A 27,239-nucleotide genomic window follows, 5' to 3' on the forward strand; every position below is an offset into this window, starting at 1 on the left:
TCGATTTTTTAAGACCATCGATTCAATACGATCACTTGTGGAAAAAGAACCAAATAGACGCTCATCCGTGGTCTTTCTTCTAAAAAAAAAAAACATATTGTAGATATGAGCTCATTCTGTAGATAGGAGCTGGAAACATCCACAGAAGGGTTCTGATTCGCTGAATCTAACGGTGTCATTTTCATTAAGATCACTTGTTTTTTTGGGGATGGTTTCCCCGTTTTCGAAAACCAGGCAAATTTTTTCGGGCCCGTAGCCTTGTAAGGGTAAAATTAAGCCTAATGAATCTTATATTTTTGAAATCAGCATAAAAAACTAATTCTTTTCGTGTGTTAATTGTTAGCAAAATTCCTTTTTTTTTGTAGTTTGGTTACTATTGGCCCGCGTCGCTCCTTTCTTAGAGTATGTTACCACGAACTGTTTGATTTTTCACTTTATATTCTACATGTAGTTTAGAATATATGTTTTTGGATAGTATATTTTAGAAAATATGTTTTGGAATAATGTAGAATATTCCAGAATTTCTAATTTTATTCATTCTTTTTATTTGTCTTAATTTTCCTTTGGCTGTCTGATTTTATTTGCGGGGAGAATTTTCCAGGGGGAGTTTTCCGCGGGGGATACGCCGAAGCCCTTTTTTCAGTTTGTTGAAAATATTTTTAAGTAACTTTTTTTATTTTTTGTAAATATTCTAGGATAGAAAAGTAATTTTTTTTTTCATATTTCATCCAAACGATTCTTGCCTTATAGTAGCTAATATTGTGTGAGTGTTCCTGTTAACAGTTTTCCCCGACAATAAGAAAATCATTTTCAGTTTCACAATTGCTCAGTACTTCAACGGATTGTTTTCCAAGGCGTCCAGTGAAAGCTATGGTTAACATGTCCTTAGAGCCTGTGGTTCAGTTCCATAATCCTAAGAGGCAATAGAGTTCGCAAAATATCTTTTATCGTCTTAAACACTCGAGAAATGAACACCCAGCTCTTCATCTTCAACCAACTGTGTAATGTGTGGTTCGGTTCTGTTCCCCTCCCCCTTTGTTTCGCCTCGAGTCAAAGTATGTCCCTCAAAATCGGGCTGCAGATGCTCGGAATGAGGATTAGACCAGAAACAAAGAATTTGAAGGGAATTTTGGCAGCAATTCGAGTGGCGACCAATCTTTTCCAGAACTATTTTGTGTGTGAAGAGATCTCAAAATTGCCATTGTTGTTTGAATCACTTTTGAAAATAAACGAAGGTTCTCTCTCACATGGAAGAAGGAAGTTTTTATTCTTTTTTATTTATTTATTATTATAATAAATAATTATTTATTTGTTATTATATTTTATTTTTTCTTACATTAAACTTTTTTACTATATTAATTTTTTCTTTTTTATTTATTTTATTTATTTATTGCGAAAAGGGAGACGATTAATTTCCTTTCTTCCGAGTAGCCTACACATATGACTCGTATGGGCACTTGAGGGTTTCGTGCACAAAACAGCCTGCTGCATTAGATTAGATGTCTTTCTCCTCTTTCTCTATGCTCAAAGCCATCAAAAGTTATCAAACCTTTATCTACACTGCACACAAAAGCTCGAGAAATTTCAGCTATGTTGGTATGCTCTTTCTCTCTCTCCCTCTGCCTTTGTTCCCCTCTCTTCCTCAATTTTTTAATAGAATTAAGTTGAAACTTTTTGAGGATGTCGGTTGTCAAAACGGCGTATCTGCAATATCTCCGAAATAGCCAGAGGTATTAAGCTGAAACTTTTAGTTGATGCTGAGGGGGAGGTAGAACTAAATCAAAGCACAATTTTTGGTGTAGTATCTCAGCAACGGCTTAGGGTGTGAAATTGAAACTTTCAGGGAAGGTTTATCTTTTTTATTTAGCACAATATCTAAAGATTACTATTGAACCAAAAGCTTAGTTCAAGAATCGTGATAAACCTTGGTTTCAATTTGAACGAAATTTATGCAATAATTATGCTGGATACGATCAAGGACAGTGCTCAGATCACACTATACAACTTAGGAATTTAAATTAGAATCTGATATTTTAGTTCTTGGAGATGTTCTATCTTCTAAGTTATCCAATTTGCCCATCATTTACAAATAGTATTGTTGTTGTGAAATATACGAAAATTTTTCGGGGGGGGGGGGTTGTAGTTTCCGTGGGGGGTATTCCACAGAGGGGAGGAGGATTTCCCGGTATAGTTTGAAAAAAGACCTGAAATTAAATAAAAAGCGTTTTTTTAACTCAAATTCAGGAACAACATTAAAACTGAAAACAAACAGAAATTATTCCGCACATTAGGGGGGGGGGGGGCTACCCCTCTTCACGTTAAAGTTTAAATTTTTTTCAGATTTCTTTAAGAACAGCTACTGAGACACAAGAGCCGTTTAATTTGAATAATAAGCTTTTTTTAAGCACTAGAAGACTTTAGGGATTATGGGGGAGGGGTAGCCATACCCCTCCATGCAGCCCCTGTAATTTCCGTTCGTTTTAACTGTTAGCCCCTTACTTTCAGCAAAAAAAACGTGATTTTTATTTAATTTAAAATAGATAATCACATCAAGCATAATGATAAGAGACACTGATATAGAGGAATGTATAATCCCCTAAATGAGTTGAAATTAAGATGAACAATCAAGTCAAACTTGACATAAACAAAAGTTAATTCAAACAGGTGTAGGTCATCACCTCCCCTTCGCCCCTAATTCTTCTAAAGGTCATTGCGCCATTTTCGCTTTACTGGATACCAAGTATATCCTAAAGTTGTTTTCCTTTATTATAACAGAAAAAAAAGTCTGTTCAATATAACCTTGAATCCTGAATTGCTTCCATTCTCAGGAATGAATATAGTTATATATTAAACATTCAGTTTATTTTTCATTAATTATTTCGTCTTGTTTGTTATGGTGATTTATTTTTTGTGTGTTTCGTTGATGTTTGGAAAATAAGACCACACAATTCAAAATACATTTAGTTTTGATGACTCATAAGTGACTCATAGATGACTCATAAGTCTTGAAGGTTTGTGGACGGGGGAGCAGTAGCCAGTTTCTAATAATTTTTGATTATTTCATGTTTGACTTGATTATTGATCTTAATTTCAATCATTTCAGGATTTATTCATCTATATCAGTGTGTGTTATTTTACGTTTGATTAGTTATTTTATTCTTGGTTTTGGGTTTCATTTATTCATTGACAGAAATTTCTGGTGATTTTAAGTTTGAATAAAACGAAAAAAAAAAGTTTTTTCAACTGGAAGTTCGGAGCAACTTTAAGACATAAAACGAATAGAAATTATTCGGTAGATAAGGGTTATACCCCTTCCTCAACCCTCCCTCTTTACACTAAAATTTTTTGTGCTTTAAAAAATCTTCCTATTCTAATTAAACGGCCCTCTTGTTTCAGGAGTCGTTCATAAAGAATTGGGCCAAAAAGTCAAACTTCAGCGCTAAGTGCTAGTTGCCCTCCTAACTTTTGTTCACTTAAAAAGGGCACTATAACTTTTAATTTATACTCTGATGATCCCTCTCTTAATATTCTTGGACTATCGGTTCTATATGATAACTTATCGAAAAAAAACAATATGCTGAACCTGATGGTGTGATTGTCATTAAGATCGATTTGTCTTTTGGGGGTGTTTCCTCCTTCTTTCAAAAATCAGCCAAATTTTCTCAGACTCGTAACTTTCCTAAATTGTTTATATTCGGAATCAACAGAAAAAGACAATTCTTTTGATTTATTAATGATTACCAAAATTCATTTTTTTTTTTTTTTAGAATTTCAGTTACCATTGGGCCAAGTCGCTTCTTACTTACAGTTCGTTACCACGAAGTATTTGATTAGTATAGGACTTTCTTTCTGTTTGTCTTAGGGTTTTTAGGCTCTTAACTTTTAGAAACTTCTCTTGTGGAGAAAGTTGAAAGCCAAGAGAAAAATGAATTTATAAAAATATTCTTATAAGTTGAAAGTTTTTTCAGTGTAAGTCGTTGTGACAGCAGCAAATATGCAGATTATTCACAAGTTTTATTTGTTGTAAATTTTGATCAAAACATTAATTTAGATCAAGCCGAAAGAAAAAATCTTTGCCAATGAATATAATTCGTTCAAGCCAGAAGTAAAAAAATATAACAAGAATGGGTTGGACATCCAGTTGTACCAGTAGAGGAATTACGAGAAGGGATTTGAGTATTTGGCTACCAATTGTAAATGTATCATTTGCTGCTCGGAATTTAATGCTTCAATTTCCACCTTTCCTCTACATCTGAAGCGGCTTTTACACTGCATACGTAATTTTCTGCGCTAAGTATAACCTTTCTCACTTCTACAAATCCGTTCCCACTAAGCTGACGTAAAAATCGATAGTTTTCATAATCATTTTCTAACATCATCACAATTATCATAAGCATGTTATTCAAAAATTCAGAACATGGAACGGAGATTGAAGATGTGATCAGGCGCGAAAGAAGGCTTCCGAGTAGAATTTCTCAATTTCTGTTCAAAATTTTTTGATTAATCATTTTTTGATTAATCATCCAGGAATTCCATTTTGTCGCTGCTTTGTTGAACTTTTCCATAACTTAGCGTAAATTGACGTAACATAACGTAACGTCTTAAATTATGCTGTTGTGAGAGGTTTTACAGCGTAGTATGAAAGGACCATTAATAATAATTGTGTCAAAACTCTCATTTGGCTTTTGTGTAGCCATGTTCCTAGCGTACATCCGGCTGTCCGGCCGGTTTGTTCGCTTCATTTTATCGTCATTTAAATTCTATTTTGCGCTAATACCATATATAGTTCGGGCTTCATTTCCTTTCCTAGGTCTATTTCTCATCCCTTTTTGCCTGTCAATCCATTGTGTTTTGTTCTGCGTTACTTAGTTACGTTTGCTGTATCTATTGTTTATTGAAAACGTCTAGATCCGCTAAACACATTTATTGAGCTAGTTGAACGATCTTAAACTGCTGTTTTTATTTATTTTCTTTTTTTTTATCTTTTCGTAACTAATTATCAACATAGTTGTTTCGAAAACGTCTAGGTATGATAAACACATCTATTGAGCTATTTAAACGGCGCATCATCGATTCTATTTATTTATTTTTTTAAAGTCTTTCGTAATTTCTTACTAACACTGTGTGTAATAACAAGACCGAAGTCTTGGGATCTCTAAAGAAAAAGAAATAAGGTAGTTTCGTTGTAAGTTACAGTGAACGCAACAGCGTTGACTTAGTGAAGAGCGACGAGTCTATGTTGTTTTTCCGGCGGCTCGCCGTGGATCGCCGTGTAATTTTGAGGAAGAGCTCGTTTGATTGCGAAGTAGAAGTTCTAGAACACATTTTAGGCCAAAACCCACCAAAGGAGAGGTTGATGTCATTTCAACGCCCCACTAGTCACACGGCAACAGTGCAAGTCCCACATAATATCGGATCAATATTTCAAGCTGACAATTTTAATTAGAACGGCCAGAAGTTGCCTCCGGGGTGACGTGATCCGTACAGTTCCTTGGGAAAATATCCCGAACTATGCAAATAGCCTTAGTAACATAAGCAGCAAAGATAGTGCACATTAGGAAGGCCTGTTACACCTCGCTGAAATCAGAGTCACACAAGAATTCGGTCTGTTTAAATGAAGTGCCCGAAGTGAGGCATTGGATCAGCACCCCTGCAACTTCCCATACCAAAGCTCGTAGATTCTGACATGTCTTACCTCTGTTGGCTCAAGATCATCTAAGGATCATTTCTTGACTGGGCTGAAATCGGTAAATGTCGATTATTGAAATTATTAAGATCAAAGTGCGACTTTCCTACGTCACAACACAATTCATGTACATTTTCGGCATTAAGTTTCGGATTTAATTTTCACCAACCTCAGTATCTAAAAGGTTTCTGAACTTGCTTAATGTAAATTTATGCTAATATTGTAATATTAACATCCAAAATGAAATTATATTGCGTTTGCCGGGATTTTCAATCTGCATCATAGGAGGGCCCTAAGCAGGAACATTAGATACATATATATAGATGTATCTAAAGGTTACTTAACTTGTTTATAATAAATCAATGCTAATATTGTAATATAAACATCCAAAATGAAAATATATTAAGTTTGCCGGGATTTTAAATCTGCATCATTGGAGAGCCCTAAGCAGGATCATTGGACCCTTTCTTTAGAAAATAACGAAATTAAAAATATTTCTTAAACCTCTATTAATTCAGGGGTTTTGTTTGAAATGTGTTGAACTTGCTTTAAATTAAATTTTCACTATACCCGGGAACCACCTCGTGGACCATACACAATGCAAGCACCAAAGGCTAAACCAAGGCCGTATCCAGGGGTGGGGGTTAGGGGGTTTGACCCCCCCCCCCGAAATATTTGTCGGACTCGTAAAAACGTAACAAGATGGACATAAAAAAAATTTTGTATGCGTTTTTTGAGTTTTTTTTTGTGTACCCCCCCCAAAAAAAAAAAATTATATTTATATATATATATATATATATATATATATATATATATATATATATATATATATATATATATATATATATATATATATATATATATATATATATATATATATATATATAAATATCCAACAACTCGAGGAGCGAAATAAAATCGGTATCCTCTGAATTCCGGGAGTTCGGAAGTCTGATTTTTTTTTTTTTCTTTTAAGGATTATCCCGAGGAGGTGAAAAGGCGAATTGAATCCGGTAGTCTGGGAAACCCAAATGCACCAATGGATACAATTTTCATTAAACATGTCAGGGAAAACAGCCCTGCTGCTGTAGCTGGCCTCCGAACAGGTAATTCTTTGTTTATGATTTTAATATATGGTGGATTTGTTGAGATGTGCGGTTTTTTGCGCCCATTGAGCGCGCAGGAGGGATATGATCTAGACTAGTTATCCTGTTTTTATCAAATTAATTAAAAATCTTTTGCCACACAATAAGTTTTTCTACAGAAAGTGAAGGCAACATAATTTGCACTTTTCTGAAAAAAATACAAATGCAATGAGCATTGTCAGTTTAATATACATATACTGATATGTGTTAATAAAAATGTTAATATTGCTTTATTTATTAAAGTTATAAAACTGAAAACATTTATATTTTTTTCAGTAATGTGCAAATTATGTTCTGACCCTGGGAAGTCATAGGGGCTTTGAGCCCTACTCGTGTTAATTTCTGCTCGTTTTGAGTTTGACTCGGTTATTTATTTTAATTTATGATCGTTTTGTGTTTCATTTATTTATCGATGCTGATTTGTGGTAGTTTCACGTTTGGTAGATTATTTGATTTTAATTTTGCTCAATTTAGGTTTAATGGAGTTGTTTACTTTTCTTCGAAAAACTTATTTTGCGGAAAGTTTTTTTTAATTAATTAAATAATACATTGTGCCAACATCGTTCTTGACTTAGGCAGCTCTACTGCGCTGCCTATGATTAGTGAATTTTTTCCACCCATTTGGACAAGTATTTTACTTCTTGTGATATTCAATGGAGCTGGTGTCCTATTGTATGGTGTAGGTCTATCTTAGGGATAAACTTATCCCTAAGAAAAGCCAGAATTAGCTTTCAAGTTATAGTTGCAAGACAATCGGTTTTCTACAAAATGAATTCTAATAAATTAATAATTTAATTTAATTATTAAATATATAATCGATATATAATATATAAATATATAATATATAATCGATAAATTAATTATTTGTTTGCCTTAAAGAAAAGAGAAAGGTCGCTCATAAAACAAATGCCGAAATATTTTGGAAGTTTTTGCAGTAAAAGCGGATGGGGTAATCTCAGACCATCTTTTGGATATAATCTCTAATGTGCTTCCGAGGGAAAACCTTCCCGCTTCTGTAGCTGATCTTTGACCGAAAAAACTTTCAAATACATCTCCTTTTCTTAAAAAAGCATGCGCTTTGCGACGGGTCTCTGGTATAATTGTTGAAAAAAGGGCTAACAAGTTTTCAGTTTCGCAAGCTCAGTTTCACAACTTTTCTACTTTTCTATATAAAAAAAGTGCACTAAAAATGGATATAAGTCTTGTTAAGCATGTCAGGTAAGCCAATCCTCTGGCAATAGCTGGCTCTCGGTTTGATGGCTCTTTGATAATGTCTTTCCTTTCCCTAGAGAACGGTATTAATTTTGCAATGAATGTGTGGGAAAATTATTATTGAAAAAAGGAATAACAACAGTTTCGGAGACATTTAGGTTCGTATCAAGATAAGTTGTTACTTTTAAAGTTAAATAGTGAAAATGATATCTGATTATTTGAAATGGGCATGTAGAAATTTTAACATCCATATTTAGCTTTAAAAAAATAGGGAAAAAGGGGAATTCAATTGTAAATGGAAAAGACCTTGAACAATAGATCCGAATAATTGGTAGAAAACTAAAAGCCGACACATTATTTCCAGAAAATTTTAGGAAAACCATTTAACTTCTCGCCGAAGATAGAGATATTGTTGTAATGAAATTTAAGATAAAAAAGGATAAAGATCTTGTCTAGAGCCATTCTGGCGCATAGGTCTTCGAATCAGTATTTCAGTTGTTGGACCATTTTTGGGGGATCGGAAAGCCTGAATTTTGTTTTGTTTTTTTCGATTAAATTGAGCAGAATTTTTTTTTAAAGTTCAGGAAAGGGCAGTCCCTAAAAATTGTCTAGTATACCTGCTTGGAAAACTTTGAAAACCAGCTCAAATGATTATTATTTAATAAATTTGACCGCTTTTAAGAGTTCTATGTGGTGCCACCCGCTTTGATTGACAAAATCGTCACTAAAGGGGATTTAAAATTTCACATTCAAATTTCACAATCCAACCAAACATTCTCGACACCTCGCAATGATGGTTAGTCCCCTGGGAGAATTCGCTAATGGGCCCTTTGTCTTTGTGACGGTCAGCCGACGGCGAGGCTTGCAAAAAGTTTTTAAGCTTCTGTATCGCCTTACCAAAAAAAAGTAAATATACAAGGCCGTATCCAGGGGGGGGGGGGTTACCGGTTTTTCACCCCCCCCCCCCGAAATTTTTGACCGACTCGAAAATAAGTCGAAAATTAGTAAAACCTAGGTAAAAATCAGTAAAATTAGTCGAAAACTGAGTCAAAAATTAGTAACCCCCCCCCAAAAAAGTCAAAAATTAGTAAAACCTCCCCTGAACAAAAATCCTGGATACGGCCCTGTAAATATACGTAAATAATCCTAAAAAAAATCAGCAGAAAATGTAAAAATAACAAATAAGATTTCAAACAGTAAAAAAAAACAAAAAAAAAACAACTCGTGCTTTGAAGGTGTAGTTGTCAGATTGTTAATGTTTTAATTTTTACGGAGGAAAAGCACTGTCTAAATTGATCTAATTAATTTTGCTTGTTTGTTTTCAGAGTTCAGTGTGGTACCGCTGGCTAAAGGTGTTACTTCCCTAAAATCTTCGTAATTTTGAAACAACCAAAAAAAAGGGAACAAATCCTAGTTTTTATATATGAATAAACCTAGATAATTTCGGAGACCACACTGCCTTTCCGTCATGACTTATTTATCGTCATGAATAAACCTAAAATAAGTCAGAAAAAAATTGTTTTTATTTTGATATCCTCGCTTCTTTAACAGTAATAAAACTGGTATTTATGGACGAAGGAAGTCTATTTAGGTGCTAATTTGTTGCTATAAGATTGGAATAAAAAGTTTGGCAACGTGCAGAATAACCAGTTCTAGGTAGGTCTAGATAAAAAAAATATGTTAATAAAGAAGTTTATATATATCTTTCGAAGTTTTCCTGTGCAAAAACTTTTGGTAATTGTTTATAAGTCGGAACTCTAAGGTAAATTGTAATAGACGACGGTAAATTTTAATAAGCGAAACGACCAAGCGACGGCGCAATGCCAATTTGGTAAATGTGATAAAAACGAAACCTTCTAATCTTCATGGAAAATTTCTTTAAAAAAAGCACACTCCTTTGATTGCTACTTAAAAAATACTTTGTAACTTTAAAACGGATGTTTCAACTCTACTCCGAGGTATAAGCGAGCTGAACATGCATACACGGAAGATATTTTTTTTCCGCTGTGCGACGCGATATATGGCTGCCAAAACGAGATTCGAATTCTGTCACGACCATTGGTTTAAATTAAGGAAACCATTTCGTATTAAACACATCTGAATTACTTTTTTGACTAATATCATCAGCCGCAATTTGATTCTGCGTTCCTGATTTTCAAAATGTCTCATTTTGGTATATTTTAATAAGAATATCATATCTATAATTTTATATTATAATTTCGATATTATAGAATTTTAAAATCATATATATTAGGCTTTGAGTTTGACGATAGCTCGTTTCTACTGGCTAAGTACTGTTTTGAAGAATTAATTATCGTTTGAGATAGCTATTTTGTTTAGCATAGTAAAAAAATCCCAAAAACTATGCCTTTGGAGATTACATGATCGTAGTTTGGAGATTAGAGTTAATCTAAATTACAATTAATTTACAGATTAAAGTTAATCTAGTCAATTTCATTCAAAATGAAATTCTCCACAGTTTGATTTTGGACAATAGGATTTTTAAGCTGTAGTTATTAAATTAATTAAGGAGAGTAGAAAAAAAACCATTGATAAAATGAGAATGATTTCTGTAGATGGAAATTGCTCATTGGGGAGGGGAAACCGTTCAAGCGTATTATGTTTCATTTTTGGGAGGGTGGTCCAGAGTAGTAGGGTAAATTGTCGAGTTTCGTACAACAATTCACCACTTCGTTATATGGTACATTTCTTACGTTTAAATCAATATGGATAGTTTGTTATGCGTCACTACTGTCTGTATAGGTTCATGAGAAAAAACAAACAAATGAATGTGGATTATCAGTTTAATATACATATACTGATACTACTACAACTACTAACAACTCACCGCAGCACCAAGTCATCTGAGGCCAACACAGCTACGCACACTTCTCCTCCATCCCAATCTATTCATAGCCTCCTCTTTACACCCTCTTTGCATATATACACCCTCTTTACACCCTCTTTGATACTTATTCCTTAAAGTCTTAATAATGTCTGATTTATTAAAGTCAAAAAAGTGAAGACATTTAAAATATATTTTATTTTGAGTAAAGTGCAAATGTGCAAAATGGAGTGTTAAGTGTGGAGGTTAAAATGGTATATGCCACATGTGGTCTTATATTTAAACCACCACCATGAGACCGATTGGCAATGGGGGAGCAGGGGCATATGTCCCCTACCTTTTCGCCCCCTTAGATCTTCAAAAGTACCCTTTTTGGTTGTGATTTTTCTGAAAATGTCTTCTCTTTGGTATTTTCTGAGAAAAACGAAAAAGAGCAACGAAAATCGCCCCTTCCCTTGATTTTGAAAAATACATTTTGTCCCCCCCTTCCCATCCTAAACTTCCGTCTATTGACGCCACTAAGCATTAAGGTATGTGCGTTGTGCTTTTTTTTAACAGGAAGAATAAGTCGAGCGTTGATAGTAGCTTATATTCGTCCATGCGAGAGAATAGCTACCGAATAGCGAGTAAAGTAGAGGGGCTTTCATTTTATTATCCGTGGATATTGATCATTTACTGACAAGTTTTCCAATAAATCTTTCTGGCTGTAGAAATTATTTGATGTCCATGTTTTGTGAATTCTTGTGCCTCCCCTCGATAATATTTGAAATGTGCTTTATTATCAAATGTCTTGACTTTAGAATGTGGTACTGATAATCTTTTACTTTCTAAAATCGATACCGCTTGGAGAGGTCAGCTTTTCTAGTCCCCATCCGTCATACAACTTGTCATCGGAAGCTTTTACTTGCTAGATGCCAGCCTTGGCTGTCAAATCTGAGTGGTGGTTGTATTGAAACCGCTGTTAGATAAATTTGCTGATAGTGTGGTAATATAAACTTGACGTTGAAGCTAGGGCTGTTAGGTAAATTTGGCGCTGCCTTTGAATATGCAAGAATACTTTTAGGGGCTATAGCCCACTATTTACTTTTGGTAATGTATTTATGCTTTAATCCTGGTCTTTAATTCTGTAAAAATAATTTTTTTTTTCTGTTGCTGTTTTTCTTTCTTCATATCGTGCACAAAAAAATAACAAGCAATGAATATTAAAGAGAGACGAAAATTGGGCAACATTCAATGTCTCTCTGAATCAAATGAAGACTATATCCCGAAAGTTAAGAAGCTTGAGAAGATAATGAAGAACAGCTAAAAATGGGCTGAAAGATCTCGATCACAGTGCATTGCATTAAGCATAGCCAAAACGGCTCTAGGTGTTTAACCCCCCCCCCCACCTGGAAAATACCCCCTCAGAAAATACCCCCGCGGAAAATACCTCTTTCGTGGAAAATATCCCCCTCCCGGAAAATAACCCCCCCCCCCCATTGGAAAATAAGGCTTTCCAAATTTGAGAATTTTATTTGAGTTTTATTTTTTAATTTTCGTAGGGGGAAAAAATTTGGGTACTTGTGTATTATGCGCCACTCACTCAAGTTTACGCTGTGTAAAAATCAATAACAAACCGCTCTCTTCGTTAGTTTTTTCAGCTTAGCGCGAGACAAGACAAAGACAAGTGACAGAATAGTTGGGAAATATATAATTTGGGCTATATATTTGCACAAAAAGGGGGGAGGGGAGTATTTGGACAGTTGGAAATCAGAAAAAAATTCTTTCTAGTTATATGGCCACTAAAAAATTACAGAAGAATAGCGAGTTGTCTGAATTTTTTTAAACTAAAAAAAAGAATATCCCAGTATAAAGTAAATGCAATGTTTCATTTAAGTGCTTTTTCTAAGAGTTAAGTGTTTTTTTTTTCAATGACCGTTTTCCAAGTATTAAGTACTATTATTAGGTTAATGCAATGTTTCATCTAAGTGTTTTATGATGAGCGCTGATCAAATTTTATGTTATTTTTGCCTTTCATTTACGTTACTTTACTGTGTTCATGGCCGTAAATTTGGCTATAAAATAAACTTATCTATCTAATATGCAGAATAATTGTACCAAACGCATTTCTGAAGTAACGAAAAAACCGGCGTGTTCTTGAATTTTACACAGCGTAAACTTGAGTAAGTGGCGCATAATACACAGGTACCAAAATTCCTTCCCCCTACGGAAATTAAAAAACAAAACTTAAATAATATTCTCAAATTTGGGAATATAAATAATAATATAAATGAATAAATAGATCTTAAAGCGATTAATGCTTAGATTGAATATGAAAATCAAACTTCAAACGAAAAAAAATATTTTCCTATTGAAGTATAAATGAAACTTAAAACGAACAAAAATTAAATAAACAATCAATGCAAACAAACATACAATAGATATGTAAATTAATAAATAAATCTTAAAACGAGTGAAACTTAAATTGAACAGGCAAATCAAGCTTGAAACGAACAAAAATCACCACAAGCAAGAGTTTGGGTATGACCTCCTTCTCTCTTTGTATAAGCCTAAAACCTACTGCGTCATTAGCGCTTTACTGAGACCTAATTTTATAACAAATATTTTCTTTCGTAGTTATTATTGAAAATAAACATTAAAATTATAGTAACATTTTGAACTGATGAGCAATTAATATCATTATACGTCAAATATTCAGTTTAATTTATTAGCTCTTTTTAAAGTTGTTAAAGACGAATTTAGTTTCTCTACAAACAAGTGTTTGGATACTGCCTCCTTTCCTAACTGTAAATAAAAACCAAAAGCCTACTGCGTCATCGGCGCTCAACTGAAAACAAATTATATTACAAATATTCTCTTTTCCAGCTCTTACAGCATTGAAAATAAAAGTACAATTAGGCTACAGTGAAATAAATTCTTCAACTGATGGATCTTTCAACAATTAGTATCATTATACATCAAATATTCAATTTGATGTTGTTTATACTTTCCAAGACTATTCAAGACGCATATAGTTTTCAGTAAAGCGCCAATGACGCAGTAGGTTTTAGACTTTTTTATCCTTAGGGCGTGGGGGAGGTGGGTCTAGTTGCCCTCCGGTCTCTTTTGACTCTTAAAAAGTGAACAAGAACTTTCAATTTCCTATCAAATGAGCCCTGTTCGAAGTGTATACGATCATCCCTTCCATAAGAACTATATATGTCCCTATAGCAATACTCATAACGCCTGCCTCCGGGCCCTGGCGGGTTCCGTCGAGAGAGGAATTTTTCTTATCTGACCTTTGAACTATTTTAAATGAAATGGGTATTATAAAAATTTTATCGGAAGGGCTTGGGGAAAAAGGGTGTGTGGGGGGGGGGGGGCTAGTTGCCCTCGGCTACCTTTTAACTCTTAAATGAACTAGAACTTTCAATTTCCAATCAAATGAGCCCCCTCTGAAGTTTATACAAGTATCCCTTTCATAAGAACCATATACGCCCCCAGGACAACACTTACAACGCGTATCCCCTGGGCTCTGGGGGACGTTTTTGTTATCTAATTTTCGAACAATTTACAAAACACTGGCTATATCAAAATTTGCAGCGGACGGGCTTGGGGAAAAAAGAGCGTGGGGGGGGGGTTATTTTAACTCTCTTGACTCTTAAAAAGTGAACTAGAACTTACAATTTCCAATCAAATGAGCCCTCTATGAAGTTTATACGAGCATCCCTTCATAAGAACCATACATGCTCTTAGGGCATAACTTAGAACGCCTTCCCATGTGCCCTGGAGGGTTCTATTGACACCGGATTTTTCTTATCCGACCTTCGAACTATTTTTCACAAAATGTCTATCTCAAAATTCTCATCAAATGGGTTTTGAAAAAGAAGGCGTGGGGGGAGGGGCTAGCTGCCCTCGGATCTCTTTTGACTATTAAAAAGGGAGCTCAAACTTTCAATATCCAATCAAATGAGCCCTCTCTTAAGTGTTTACTAGCATTCCTTTCATACGAACAATATATGCCCAGGGCATAACTTACAACGCCTGCCCCCGGGCCCTGGTGGATTGTGACGACACCTGAGTCTTTGTTATCTGACTTTTGAGCAATTTTTAACCTAATGGCTATATCAAAATTTTTACTGGATGCATTTGGGGAAAAGGGGATTGGGGGGGGGGTAGTTGCCCTCTAATCTGTTTTGGCCCTAAAAAACTGAACTAGAACTTTTAATTTCCAATCAAATGAGCCATCTTTGAATTTTTTACGAGCATCCTTTCAATAAGGACCATTTATTTCCACAAAGCATAACTTACAACACCTGCCCTCGGGCCCTGGGGGGCTGTGTTGACCCCTGAGCTTTCGTGATATGGTCTTTGAACTATTTAAAAAAAATCTATCTCAAAGTTCTTATCGGATGGGTTTGAGGAAAAAAGGGCGTGGAGGAAGGGGGGCTAGGTACTCTCCAATCTCTTTTGACTCTTAAAAAGTGAACTAGAACTTTCAATTTTCACGCCCACCTTTACCCTAAACAAACCCAATCAAAATTTTAAGATAGCAATTTTGTTCAACGTAGTTGAAAGTTCTGGACATTAGGTCTTTGAGGATGACAACCCCCCCCCCCCCACAGCCCTCAGAGAAAGGAATGTAAGTTATGCCCGGGGGGCATATAAGGTTTTTATAGAACGCGTTGTCGTAGAAACTTCAAAAAGGGCTCATTCGATTGGAAATTGAAATGGCTAGTACCCTTTTTAATAGTCGAAAGTAATTGGAAGGGCTACTGTCTTTTTAATAGTTGAAAGTGATTGGAGAGCGATTAACGCCCCTCTCACGTCCACCATTTTCCCAGACACATCCATTCAAAATTTTGAGATAGCCTTTTTGTTTAACGTAGTTGAAAGTTCTGGAAATTAGGTCTTTGAGGATGACAACCACCCTGGCAGGCCTTAGAGTAAGGGTTGTAATTTGTGCCCTGGGGCATATAAGGTGTTTGTAGAAAGCGTTGTCGTAGAAACTCAAAAAGGGCTTCGATTGGAAATCGAAAGGCCTAGTGCCCTTTTTAATAATCGAAATTGATTGGAATGCTTGACATTTTCAAACAGTTCGTGGTAACGAACTAAGTAAGGAGCGACCCCGCTCAATGGTAACCGAAACTCTAGAAAACGGGTTTTTGATACCAATAGATATATCAAAAGAATCAAATTTCAATGCTGATTTCAAATATATAATTTTCATCAAGTTTAGTGCTACCCGTCAAAAGTTACGCGCCTGAGAAAATTTGGCTGATTTTCAAAAAAAGGAGGAAAGACCCCTTAAAAGTTATAGAACCTTAATGAAAATCACACCATCATATTCAGCGTATCAAAGAACCCTACTGTAGAGGTTTCAAGCTCCTTTATACAAAAATTTGGAATTTTGAAATTTTTTCCCCAATAAAGATCACAGTTGGATTTTTATTTTTTTTTTTTTTTTTTTTTCCAGGGGTTATCGTATCAACCCAGTGCGCCAAGAAGATCCTTGATGGGCTCATTTGAACGGAAAATAAAATTTCTAGTGCCCTTTTTAAGTGACCAAAAAAAATGGAGGGCAACTAGGCCCCCACCCACGCTTATTTTTTTCCCAAAGTCACCCGATAAAAATTTTGAGATAATCATTTTGTTCAACATGGTCGAAAATATGATAAATATGTCTTTTAGGATGACTTAATCCCACGAAGTACCCAGAGGGAGGGCTAAAAGATATGAACTTTACCCAATGTTAACATATAGTATTGGTTATTCCGAAGTATACATAAGTTTTCAGAAGTTTTTTTGGGGTTGGGGGTTGTGTGGGGGGGGTCGGGGGTTATGTTGGAAGATCTGTTCATGAAGGAAGTTGTCATGGGGGAAGGGAAATCGCCATGAAGGGGGTACCGGACTTGCCAGTATTATTTATTGGTTATTGGGAAGTATACAACCATTTTCAGGAAGGATTTTTTTCCTGGGGGGGGGGCTAGAGGAGGGGGTTACTCTGGAGAATATTTCCGTGGAGGATGTTTCTTTGGGGTAAGGGACATTTCTATGAAGGGGGCGCCGGATTTCCAAGCATTATTTAAAAAACGATCAGAAATTAAAAAAAAAAAGAAGTTTTTTCAACTGAAATGTAAGAAGGAATATTAGAACTTAAAACGAACAGAAATTTTTAAGTTTATGAGGGTAGTCTCACCAAAGTCGAAATTGTGCTGGTCACAATTCAGTTTTTTTTTTTTAGTGGTTTCAAAAGAGTTTTCTATTATAGTTAAACGGCCGTTGTTGTTCAGTGGTGTGGGAATCAGTTTTTTTTTTAACTTTTAGAGTAAATAGCGTGGTATTGATTAAGGGGAGAACCCCCTCATATACGTAATAACATGTACGTAATAAAAAAAACAATAAAAAAACAAGCGATACGGCTCTATAGTAATCGAAACTTTTAAAAGCGGAATTTTGATGTCAATAAATGTATCAAAAGAATGTGTTTATAATGCTGATTCTAAATATATAAATTTTATTAAGTTTAGTATTACTCATCAAAGGCTACGAGCCTGAGAAAATTTACTCGATTTTTTAAAGAGGGGGAAACATCCCCTACAAGTGAAAGAATTTTAATGAAAATCACACCGTCAGATTCAGCGTATCAGAAAACCCTATTACATAGGTTTCAAGCTCATATCTGCAAAAATCTGCAACTTTGTATTTTTTGCCAGAAGAAAAATATACGAATATAGAAGTTAGTTACGTAAGTTAATTTGTAAAGACATCCATTTAGCAAAAGAAAAGTAAAATTTTTATGCAAATAAAAGCTGCATTAACTAAAAAACGATCAGAAATTAAATAAAAAAAAACAAGTTTTTTAAACTGAAAGTAAGGAGCGACATTAAAACTTAAACCGAACAGAAATTATGCCGTATATGAAAGGGGAGGTCCCCTCCTCAGCGCCTCACTCTTTACGCTAAAATTTGACTCTGTCTCACAAATTTATTTTTTAAAACAATAAAAAACTTTAGCTTAAAGAGCGAGGCTTTGAGGAGGGGACAGCCCCTTTCATATAAGGAATAATTTCTGTTCATTTTAAGTTTTAATGTCGCTCCTTACTTTCAGTTTAAAAAACTTTTTTTTTTTTTAATTAATTATAGTAAAGATCGATGTGGGTATCATGTATTATTTTTTTGTTGTTGTTGCTTAGACCAGGGCACTTTGTATTGAAGGAGTTGTCGTAGGAACTTCGGGAAGGGCTCATTGAAAATAGAAGGGGCTGATGCCCTTTTTAATAGTCGAAAGTAATTGGAGGGAAACTAATCCCCCTCCCACGCCCGCCCTCCCATTTGCCTTTATGTTTAAAAACTAAATGTTGCCATAAAATTAAATCAAAATGCACTGTGTTAATGCTAATTCCTAATAAGGCATCTCAGCAGTATTTCAAGAACGACTGAAGGTATTATGTTCAAACTTTCGGGGCTACTTCTGCTCTCAAAATTTAACCAATTCAAAATAGCGTAAGTGTATCCAAGCTATCAAATAAAGTAAACAGATTTTTTTGCGATTGGTGTCAAGTTTTCCATTTCAGGTCAACTAGAGGAGGTATGAAATTAAATTAAACAGTTCTATTTGTGTCCAGATTTTTAAAAGGTTGCATGTTGTTAAAAATTGCTAAAAAATTTCTCCAGCATACAAATAGCAGGCCAAACTATAAAGTCTTAAAAAACGAAAAGATTTAAAGTATTATTTTCTTTTTCCCTGAAAAAACTATGTCAATATAAAACGAACAGAAATTAATTAAAAAAAACTTTTTCCACAAAATAAGTTTTTCAAAGAAAAGTAAAGAACTCTATTAAACAAAAAATGGGCAAAAATAAAATCAAATAATCTACCAAGCGTGAAACTACCACAAATCAGCATCGATAAATAAATTAAACCCAAAACGAACAGAAATTACAATAAATAACCGAGACAAACTCAAAACGAGCAGAAATTAACGTAAGCTGGGCGCAAAACCCCTATGCCTTCCCAAGGCCAGAACAAAATTTGCACTTTACTAAAAAAATACAAATGAATGTGCATTGTCAGTTTAATATACATATACTGATATTTAGTAATCAAAATGTTAATATTATTTGATTTATTAAATTTATAAAAGTAAAAACATTTATATTTTTTTCAGTAAAGTGCAAATTTTGTTCTGGCCTTGGGAAGGCATTGGGGTTTTGCGCCCAACTTATGTTAATTTCTGCTCGTTTTGAGTTTAAACTCGGTGTTTTTGCACGAGTAGCACATGGGATCGTTCTGTAGAACATATGATGGTTGACAGACGCTTATTGATGGCAGGGTATGCAGGGTTGGCAGGGTTTATTTGTCATGTCATGCTCTTTCCATAAATTATCGCTGATTGCTCCACGTTTGAGCGCCATGGACAACAAAAAGTACCATTTTTCGGTGCTATTTCAGAAACATGCTGGATTAGGAAACTGGTTAGTCTTTCTTAAGACTATAAGTGTAGGTTAGTCTGTCATTTTCTACAGGCTATTTAGTGATTTTTTTGGAGCCTAAAATATCATTCTTGCTTTTCTTTTTTGCGTGGTTATTGTGTTTTTAGTAAAGCACTATATACAATTATAAAGAACTACGGCCAGTCAGTTTTTTGTGCTAGATTTATAGATTCCATCTATCAGCCCATCAGCCTAGATTTATCAGCCTATAGATGCTTGTGTTCCATAGGCTGAGAAGCGATATTATGTTTGTTTTGCATTTTCAGTCTTACTTTTTACTTCCATCAGGCTTTCTTTTTTATTAATTATGTCTAATATTTTTTTTCTGAAACTTATCTTCTTCGCGATTCTCTGCGTAAGAATATCTCAAGAATTAATCCCCAAAATCATTATGTTTACTGATCAAATACAGATTTTATGTTTCATCTGTTACTGCTTTCACTGAAGTACTGACAGTAAAAATGATCTTGTCGCTAATTTTAATGTCACGATCCGGATATAGTGTTTGAATTGCATTTTCGTGAAGAAAGTTTTGTTGTTGTTGTTGTTGCTGGGACACTTCATGCGGATCAGATTTAACCATAATGCTGTGATGTCAAGTTTTGTCATCTCAAGCTAAATATTAAAGCAAAACAAGTCTTTTATTTTAAGCACAAAAGACATTTTTTTTTAAAAATAAAATGGTTTAATTTCAGCCAAAAGTTATGTTAAGCTACCTAATCGAATTAAACAAATAACAACCACTGACGCAGGGGGGGGGGGGAGGGCGGGATTGTGGCCAATGTCCCGCTGAAGCCAATTAATTTTTTCAGTTTATTCTGGTGTCTGCCAAGGATGTATTCTATCCCCCTCTGCTGCGTGCTAACCTCATAGACTATATCCTTTAGATAGATAGATAGATAAATAGATAGATAGATAGATATATTTTCCATATATCAGTAAAATAATTACATAACAATCTACAAATGCCCACAAAGATTCCATGGCCTGTAGGAGGGGGATTATGAAAAGATCAAATAAACATTAAACATTTAAACGCTGAAGATTTAAACAATATAAACATAACATTAATATTTAAACATATAAACATAAGCATTTGAACTTATAACATGTAAAGCATTTGCTTCATAAAACGAGAAAAAAAAGGAGAGTTAACTAAATAAGCTTTATAAAACTACATTGAATCACAAAAAAAAAAAAAAAATGAAAAAAAAAATATTGGCAGCAGGCAAAAGTAAAGAAAATTAATCAAATGAAAATAAAAAATAATTTTTTACTAGTCTTTTGAAGGTGCCAAACAAGTGGCATTCTCGAGCCGAATCGGGAAGGGTGTTCTATGTCAAATGACACGCAACAAGAGGATTAAAATCAGATCTTATTGTTGGTTTGTGGGGAATTTGGATATTTAGAGAACTACGGAGTTGATGTTTTGACCGGTCAGATACAAAAGAAGACGTAAATCTAAAGGATCTAGGAGTATAACCATGGATCTGGAGAAAAGCGAAAGACGCACAGGAACGAATATAAAGTTTTTTAATATAAAGTAACGGTTTAGTTGCCGAACGATTTACATCCTGGATAAGATTTATAGCTTTATCATAAGTATTCGAAAGCGGTTTGAGAAAAGAAGGGAAAGTAGACATCCATACGACTGAACAATAGGAAACATAAGAATGAATTAAGCTATGAGATAGGATTCTTAGAATTGGTCCTGGAAAGATATGTTTTAGTTTCTTAGAATACCGAGGTTTCTGCATACCTTCATTTTAATCAAATCAATATGGTGTTTAAAAGATAAATTTTCATCTAGGAGGATACCTAGGAAACGGACATGGCCATCCTTTGGTCTACTAATAAAGCCTTTGGATATATGAATTTCAGATACTTAAGGGCAAGCCTGGGATATACGAGAAAAAACTAAAAAATTAGTTTTAGAAACATTTAAGGCAAGAGAGCTAGCATCAAACCAAATTGAAACTCTCTCAAAGAGGTCAACTTTGAATGTGCAACTTCACTCTGGAATCCAACTGAATCTGAGACACACTCAGTGTGACAGTTATTTTGCTGACAACATAGCTCTCTTGTCTCATTCAATCGAGGAATTGCAGAAGAACACTACTAAGCTTGCAAATAAAACGGAGCCAGTTGGTCTATCAATTAGTAATCTGAGAACAAAATCATGCGAATTAATGTAAATAAATTACCCGCACCCCTCCCCCCACTCAAATTCAGAACTGGTGTGCTTGAGGAGATTGAAGAATTTAAGCCTTGGGAGCTTCCTCGCGTCTGATTGGGAACTCAAACTTGAAATTACCACACATATTACATATACAGGAAGTACCTTAAATAAACTTAGAAACGTGTTGAATAATATGAAACTGAAACTCCTGAAGCTCCGAATTTATAGTAGTAACGTCCTCTCTCAGTAATGATGTACAGATTTGGATTTTTACATGATTACTACGCGTTTACATTTAGACGTTAACAAAGCAGCTCGAAAAACGAAGCCAATGGTCAGAGAATAACTGTGTTAGACGCATCTTTCAAATACATTTGGCCGACAAGATAACGAACGCTTTCATTCGTGAAAAAACGAAATTGCCGTGACCGGTAAAATTGCAAGCATTCAATGGCGCTACTGGCGTCACAGGGTGCGCACGGGAGAAGGTTGATCGTTTCATGATCTGTGGGCAGTGATTGTAACTCGGGGGGAAGGCGACATTTGCCCCTCTAGATTTCGGAAAGACCTTTATTTTACTTTTGTCGAAAAATCACCTTTTCTTTGGTATTTTGTCCTTTCCCAACATTTTCATCAGTTGGCGTCACTGGGTCTGGTGCTTGCTCCCCCCTTGGTATCAGAAGGTGCAGATGACAAAAGATAACGGTAAGCCGATATCTAGAGAAGGATGCTACACTGTTTAGATTGTCAATGATCTATGTTTGGTCTGTTGCACTAGAGAGGTCGTTGTGGAGAGGCATTTTTGTAGCCTTATAGTTTCGTTCGAAAACACCTTTTATATTAATTAAGTTTCTTTAAGTGTGTAGTTATAAGGCAAGAAAAAAAGTATAATTTCAGTAGTAAAAAGGGAGCATTTGACCCCCTAGCAAACATATTTGACGCTTAATTCACATCAAAGTATAATCACCTACGGAACAAGTACTGACAAAATCTATCCTCTGCACACAAAAAGTGACCCTTTGTATACCCATGCGAACCTGGCAACTAAATTGCGTAGTTACACAATTCAATACAACTTTCCCGGTCACTCGTCGCCTGAATCACGCTCTAGTATAATTTATTGGCTGGGAGCAAAGTACTTTGGCTCGGAGTGATTAAGTAGTACAACATTTTGCGTCTAGAGGCGCTGAGGTACGCGGGGTCACTTTTGGAGAGTTTTGTCAGTACTTGTTCCGTAGGTGATAATACTTTGATTCAAATGTTCCTCCTGTGGAGGAAGGTTAAGGGTTAAATCCCCTTTCCATATTTATCAAAAGAATCTCTCCTGTAAAGTTTGGAAACTTGTATAAAAATACAGCTTTCGATGTCTTTTTCTATTCGGGCCAAAATTATTATTTTGCGGTATAAAATACAGTAACGGGCGCTTTACTTTGGCACGGTGTCTAGTTACTAAAAGAAAAGAAAAAAAAGGCATGCCAACTTATTTTCATATAAATGAGCCATATTTGGTGTTTTGTATTGACCCCTCTCTAATTCGATATGGTGAACCCTAGTGAAGGACAAAACAAAATCCTTCTCGGGAAAAATAAGAATTTTTTTAAAGCTTGACTCTTAATTTTCTGTTGCAAGCTTTCTCGGGCATGTTCAATTACTTAAATTTTCTTATATTTATAATTTTCGAAGGATGAACCCATGATATTTTAAATCATTATAGAAATCAGGTTCGTTTTATTTCTTCAACGAATATCCTTGTCCTAGAGGACCCGTTGTTATTGACAAGGATCACTCGTTGCTTACAATTCATTAACTGTTTGATTCAGTCAATTCAATATTTTGAAGTTGCCCCTGTAAATTTGAAAATTGGGTCTTTTTAAATTGAACTCTTAAGAGGCTGATGTACTGAACCTTTCATATTTTAATGTTTTATTTTTAAACTGCCGGTCCTAAAAAAGAAGATAAAATCTAAGAAGTTGGAGGCAGCAAAGCTGAAAAGTCCCGCTTTGAACTTTTTATTATTGCGTAGGTTCGATTTTATTGGTTGTAATGTATCATAAAATACCAATTTTATAGTCTCTTTCAAATCAGTTAGAAACAAATGCTTGACACTAGTGAGCTTGTTAACGATACTAGAGGGGAATTTGAAAAGGCTTTCTTTTGTCACCTTGTATTTTTCTTTCAACTCTGGATTTTAGTGTCACCATGTAAAAAAACGGGAAGTTTTTTTACCTATACCATACCATACCACCATACCATACCTATGCCATAACTGCACACAGGAATGAGAATGAAATGCAACTCTTCCATGATATTGATCAAAGGGATCCTAACCTTAAGGGTTCCATTAAGGGAACCATAACTGCACACATGGAGGGGAATGAAATACAATTCCTCCATGATATTGATCAAAGGGATCCTAACCTTAAGGGTTCCCTTAAGGGAACCATCACTGCACACGTGGAGGGGAATGAAATGCAATTCCTCCATGATATTGATCAAAGGGATCCTAACCTTAGGGTTCCCTTAAGGGAACCATAACTGCACACATGGAGGGGAATGAAATGCAATTCCTCCATGATATTGATAAAAGGGATCCTACCCTTAAGGGTTCCCTTAAGGGAACCATAACTGCACACATGGAGGGGAATGAAATGCAATTCCTCCATGATATTGATCAAAGGGATCCTAACCTTAAGGGTTCCCTTAAGGGAACCATAACTGCACACAGGAAGGAGAATGAAATGCAACTCTTCCATGATATTGATCAAAGAGATCCTAACCTTAAGGGTTCCCTTAAGGGAACCATAACTGAACACATGGAGGGGACTGAAATGAAAGTCCTCCATGATATTGATCAAAGGGATCCTATCCTTAAGGGTTCCCTTAAGGGAACCATAACTGCACACATGGAGGGGAATGAAATGCAATTCCTCCATGATATTGATCAAAGGGATCCTAGCCTTAAGGGTTCCCTTAAGAAAACCATAACTGCACACAGGAAGGAGAATGAAATGCAACTATTCCATGATATTGATCAAAGGGATCCTAACCTTAAGGGGTCCCTTAAGGGAACCATAACTGAACACATGGAGAGGAATGAAATGCAATTCCTCCATGATATTGATCAAAGGGATCCTAACCTTAAGGGTTCCCTTAAGTGAACCATAACTGCACACATGGAGGGGAATGAAATTCAATTCCTCCATGATATTGATCAAAGGGATCCTAGCCTTAAGGGTTCCCTTAAGGGAACCATAACTGCACACAGGAAGGTGAATGAAATGGAACTCTTCCATGATATTGATCAAAGGGATCCTAACCTTAAGCGTTCCCTTAAGGGAACCATAACTGAACACATGGAGGGGAATGAAATCCAATTCCTCCATGATATTGATAAAAGGGATCCTAACCTTAAGGGTTCCCTTAAGGGAACCATAACTGCACACATGGAGGGGAATGAAATGCAATTCCTCCATGATATTGATCAAAGGGATCCTATCCTTAAGGGTTCCCTTAAGGGAACCATAACTGCACACATGGAGGGGAATGAAATGCAATTCCTCCATGATATTGATCAAAGGGATCCTAACCTTAAGGGTTCCCTTAAGGGAACCATGACTGCACACATGGAGGGGAATGAAATGCAATTCCTCCATGATATTGATCAAAAGGATCCTAACCTTAAGGGTTTTCTTAAGGGAACCATAACTGCACACAGGAAGGAGAATGAAATGAAACTCTTCCATGATATTGATCAAAGAGATCCTAACCTTAAGGGTTCCCTTAAGGGAACCATAACTGAACACATGGAGCGGACTGAAATGCAAATCCTCCATGATATTGATCAAAGGGATCCTAACCTTAAGGGTTCCCTTAAGGGAACCATTACTGCACTCATGGAGGGGAATGAAATGCAATTCCTCCATGATATTGATCAAAGGGATCCTAACCTTAAGGGTTCCCTTAAGGGAACCATAACTGCACACAGGAAGGAGAATGAAATGTAACTCTTCCATGATATTGATCAAAGGGATCCTAACCTTAAGGGTTCCCTTAAGGGAACCATAACTGCACACATGGAGGGGAATGAAATGCAACTCCTCCATGATATTGATCAAAGAGATCATAACCTTAAGGGTTCCCTTAAGGGAACCTAAAAGGAACCATAACTGCACACAGGGAGGGGATTGAAATACAACTCCTCCATGATATTGATCAGAGGGACCCCTAACCTAAGCCCTAACCTAAAGGGACCCTTAAGGTAAACTAAACCTTCAAGTTTCATCACCGCTCGATGTGCCTTTTTAGTGCTCCTTTCAACTACAAATTTATAAAAAGCATCCTAAAATTATTAGTAGCTTTGAATAGAGCCTTTAAATATCTCTCTATAAGTTTCGATCTGATGCTGTTTTTGAGGGTCTAAGACTCTCAAAATCCCTCTTAATTTTTAAAAACTACATTTTAAACTTTTGGTTAGTATGGGCCGTGGCTCGCTCTTTACTAGGATGCAGCTATCTTTGCAACCATCTTTTTTTGCAAATGTGTGCTGTTGTAGTTTTTTTTTCAATTAGATCTAGGCTTACGCTTAATTCCACTTAAGCATTCATGAAACATATTTCCTACACTGTAAAACCTTGTTCTAAATAAATATCTCTTGTCTTCCATGGGCAGAAAATTGCCTCTTTGGTATATTAAAAAAAAAAAAAAAAAAAAATCAAATGAAAGTAAGGAGCATCACTAAAACTTTAAACGAATAGAAATTTTTACGTATATGGGGGGGGGGGGGTTTCCCTCCTCAACACCTTGTTCTTGACGCTAAAATTTTCTAGTACTTTAAAAAAAAAAAAATCTCTTATTGTTCTAATTAAATGGACCTTGTGCAATAGCAGTCATTCTTAATTAATTGGGACAAAAAGTCAAATTTTAGCGTAAAGAACGAGGTGTTGAGGAGGGGGCAACCCCCATCATATACACAATGATTTCTGTTCGTTTTAAGTTTTAATGTTGCTCCTTACTTCCGATGAAGAAACCTGTTTGTTTATTTAATTCCTGTTTGATTTTTAAATAATGCCGGGAAATCCGTCTCCTCCTCCGGGGAAAATCCTTCCCCTCCCGTGGAAAGATCCCCATGGAAATATCCTCTCTACAATTCCATCCCGGTGGTAATTTACACAGGAAAATTAGCCTTAACATATCTACTTGTAAAATTGACTCGGCAGAGAGAAAGTAAGACAAATAAAAGGAATTTCGTATAGGAATTCTAAAAAATGCTTCAAGTGTAAAATTTCCCCTGAAAAACTCACCCCCGCCAGAAACTTCTCTCTCAATGGAAATAGTATTCGTAAAGAATGGGCATATTTATAACTTAAAAACCTTTCGCCAGGGGCTGAGGGGTCGTGTTATCTCCAAAGGTATAGTTATTGAACCTTTCAGCTATGCTGGACAAAATGGCTATCTCAAAATTTTTATCAAGCGATTTTTAGGGAGAAAGGGCGTGGAATGGGAGATAGCTGCCCTTCAATATTTTTGGTCACTTAAAAAGGGCACTAGAACTTTTAATTTCCGTTCGATCGAGCCTTCTCCCGGTATTGTTGGACCATAGGTTCGATACGATCCCCCCTGAAAAATTCAATAAATAAAAACGCATCCGCGATCTTTCTTCACTTTCTACATTTTTGCAGATTTTTTTTTTGGGGGGGGG

At 35.5% G+C, this 27,239-nt stretch overlaps 1 protein-coding gene across 7 annotated transcripts in view; it reads left to right on the plus strand.

The window, feature by feature from the left end:
• The window catches only part of LOC148949809 (rho GTPase-activating protein 21-like), a 280,475-nt gene that overhangs the window by 72,275 nt on the left and 180,961 nt on the right, over nucleotides 1-27,239 (plus strand). For all 7 annotated transcript variants that reach the window (XM_089093760.1, XM_089093758.1, XM_089093761.1 and 4 more), the window contains one exon: nucleotides 6,663-6,792. In XM_089093760.1, the coding sequence (XP_088949886.1) occupies nucleotides 6,663-6,792 (130 nt within the window). The remainder of the gene's footprint in view (nucleotides 1-6,662; nucleotides 6,793-27,239) is intronic.

This window comes from Artemia sp. Qi Xiang Cuo, chromosome 8, assembly GCF_049724085.1.
Source record: "Artemia sp. Qi Xiang Cuo chromosome 8, ASM4972408v1, whole genome shotgun sequence".
In the NCBI taxonomy this organism is placed as follows: domain Eukaryota; kingdom Metazoa; phylum Arthropoda; class Branchiopoda; order Anostraca; family Artemiidae; genus Artemia; species Artemia sp. Qi Xiang Cuo.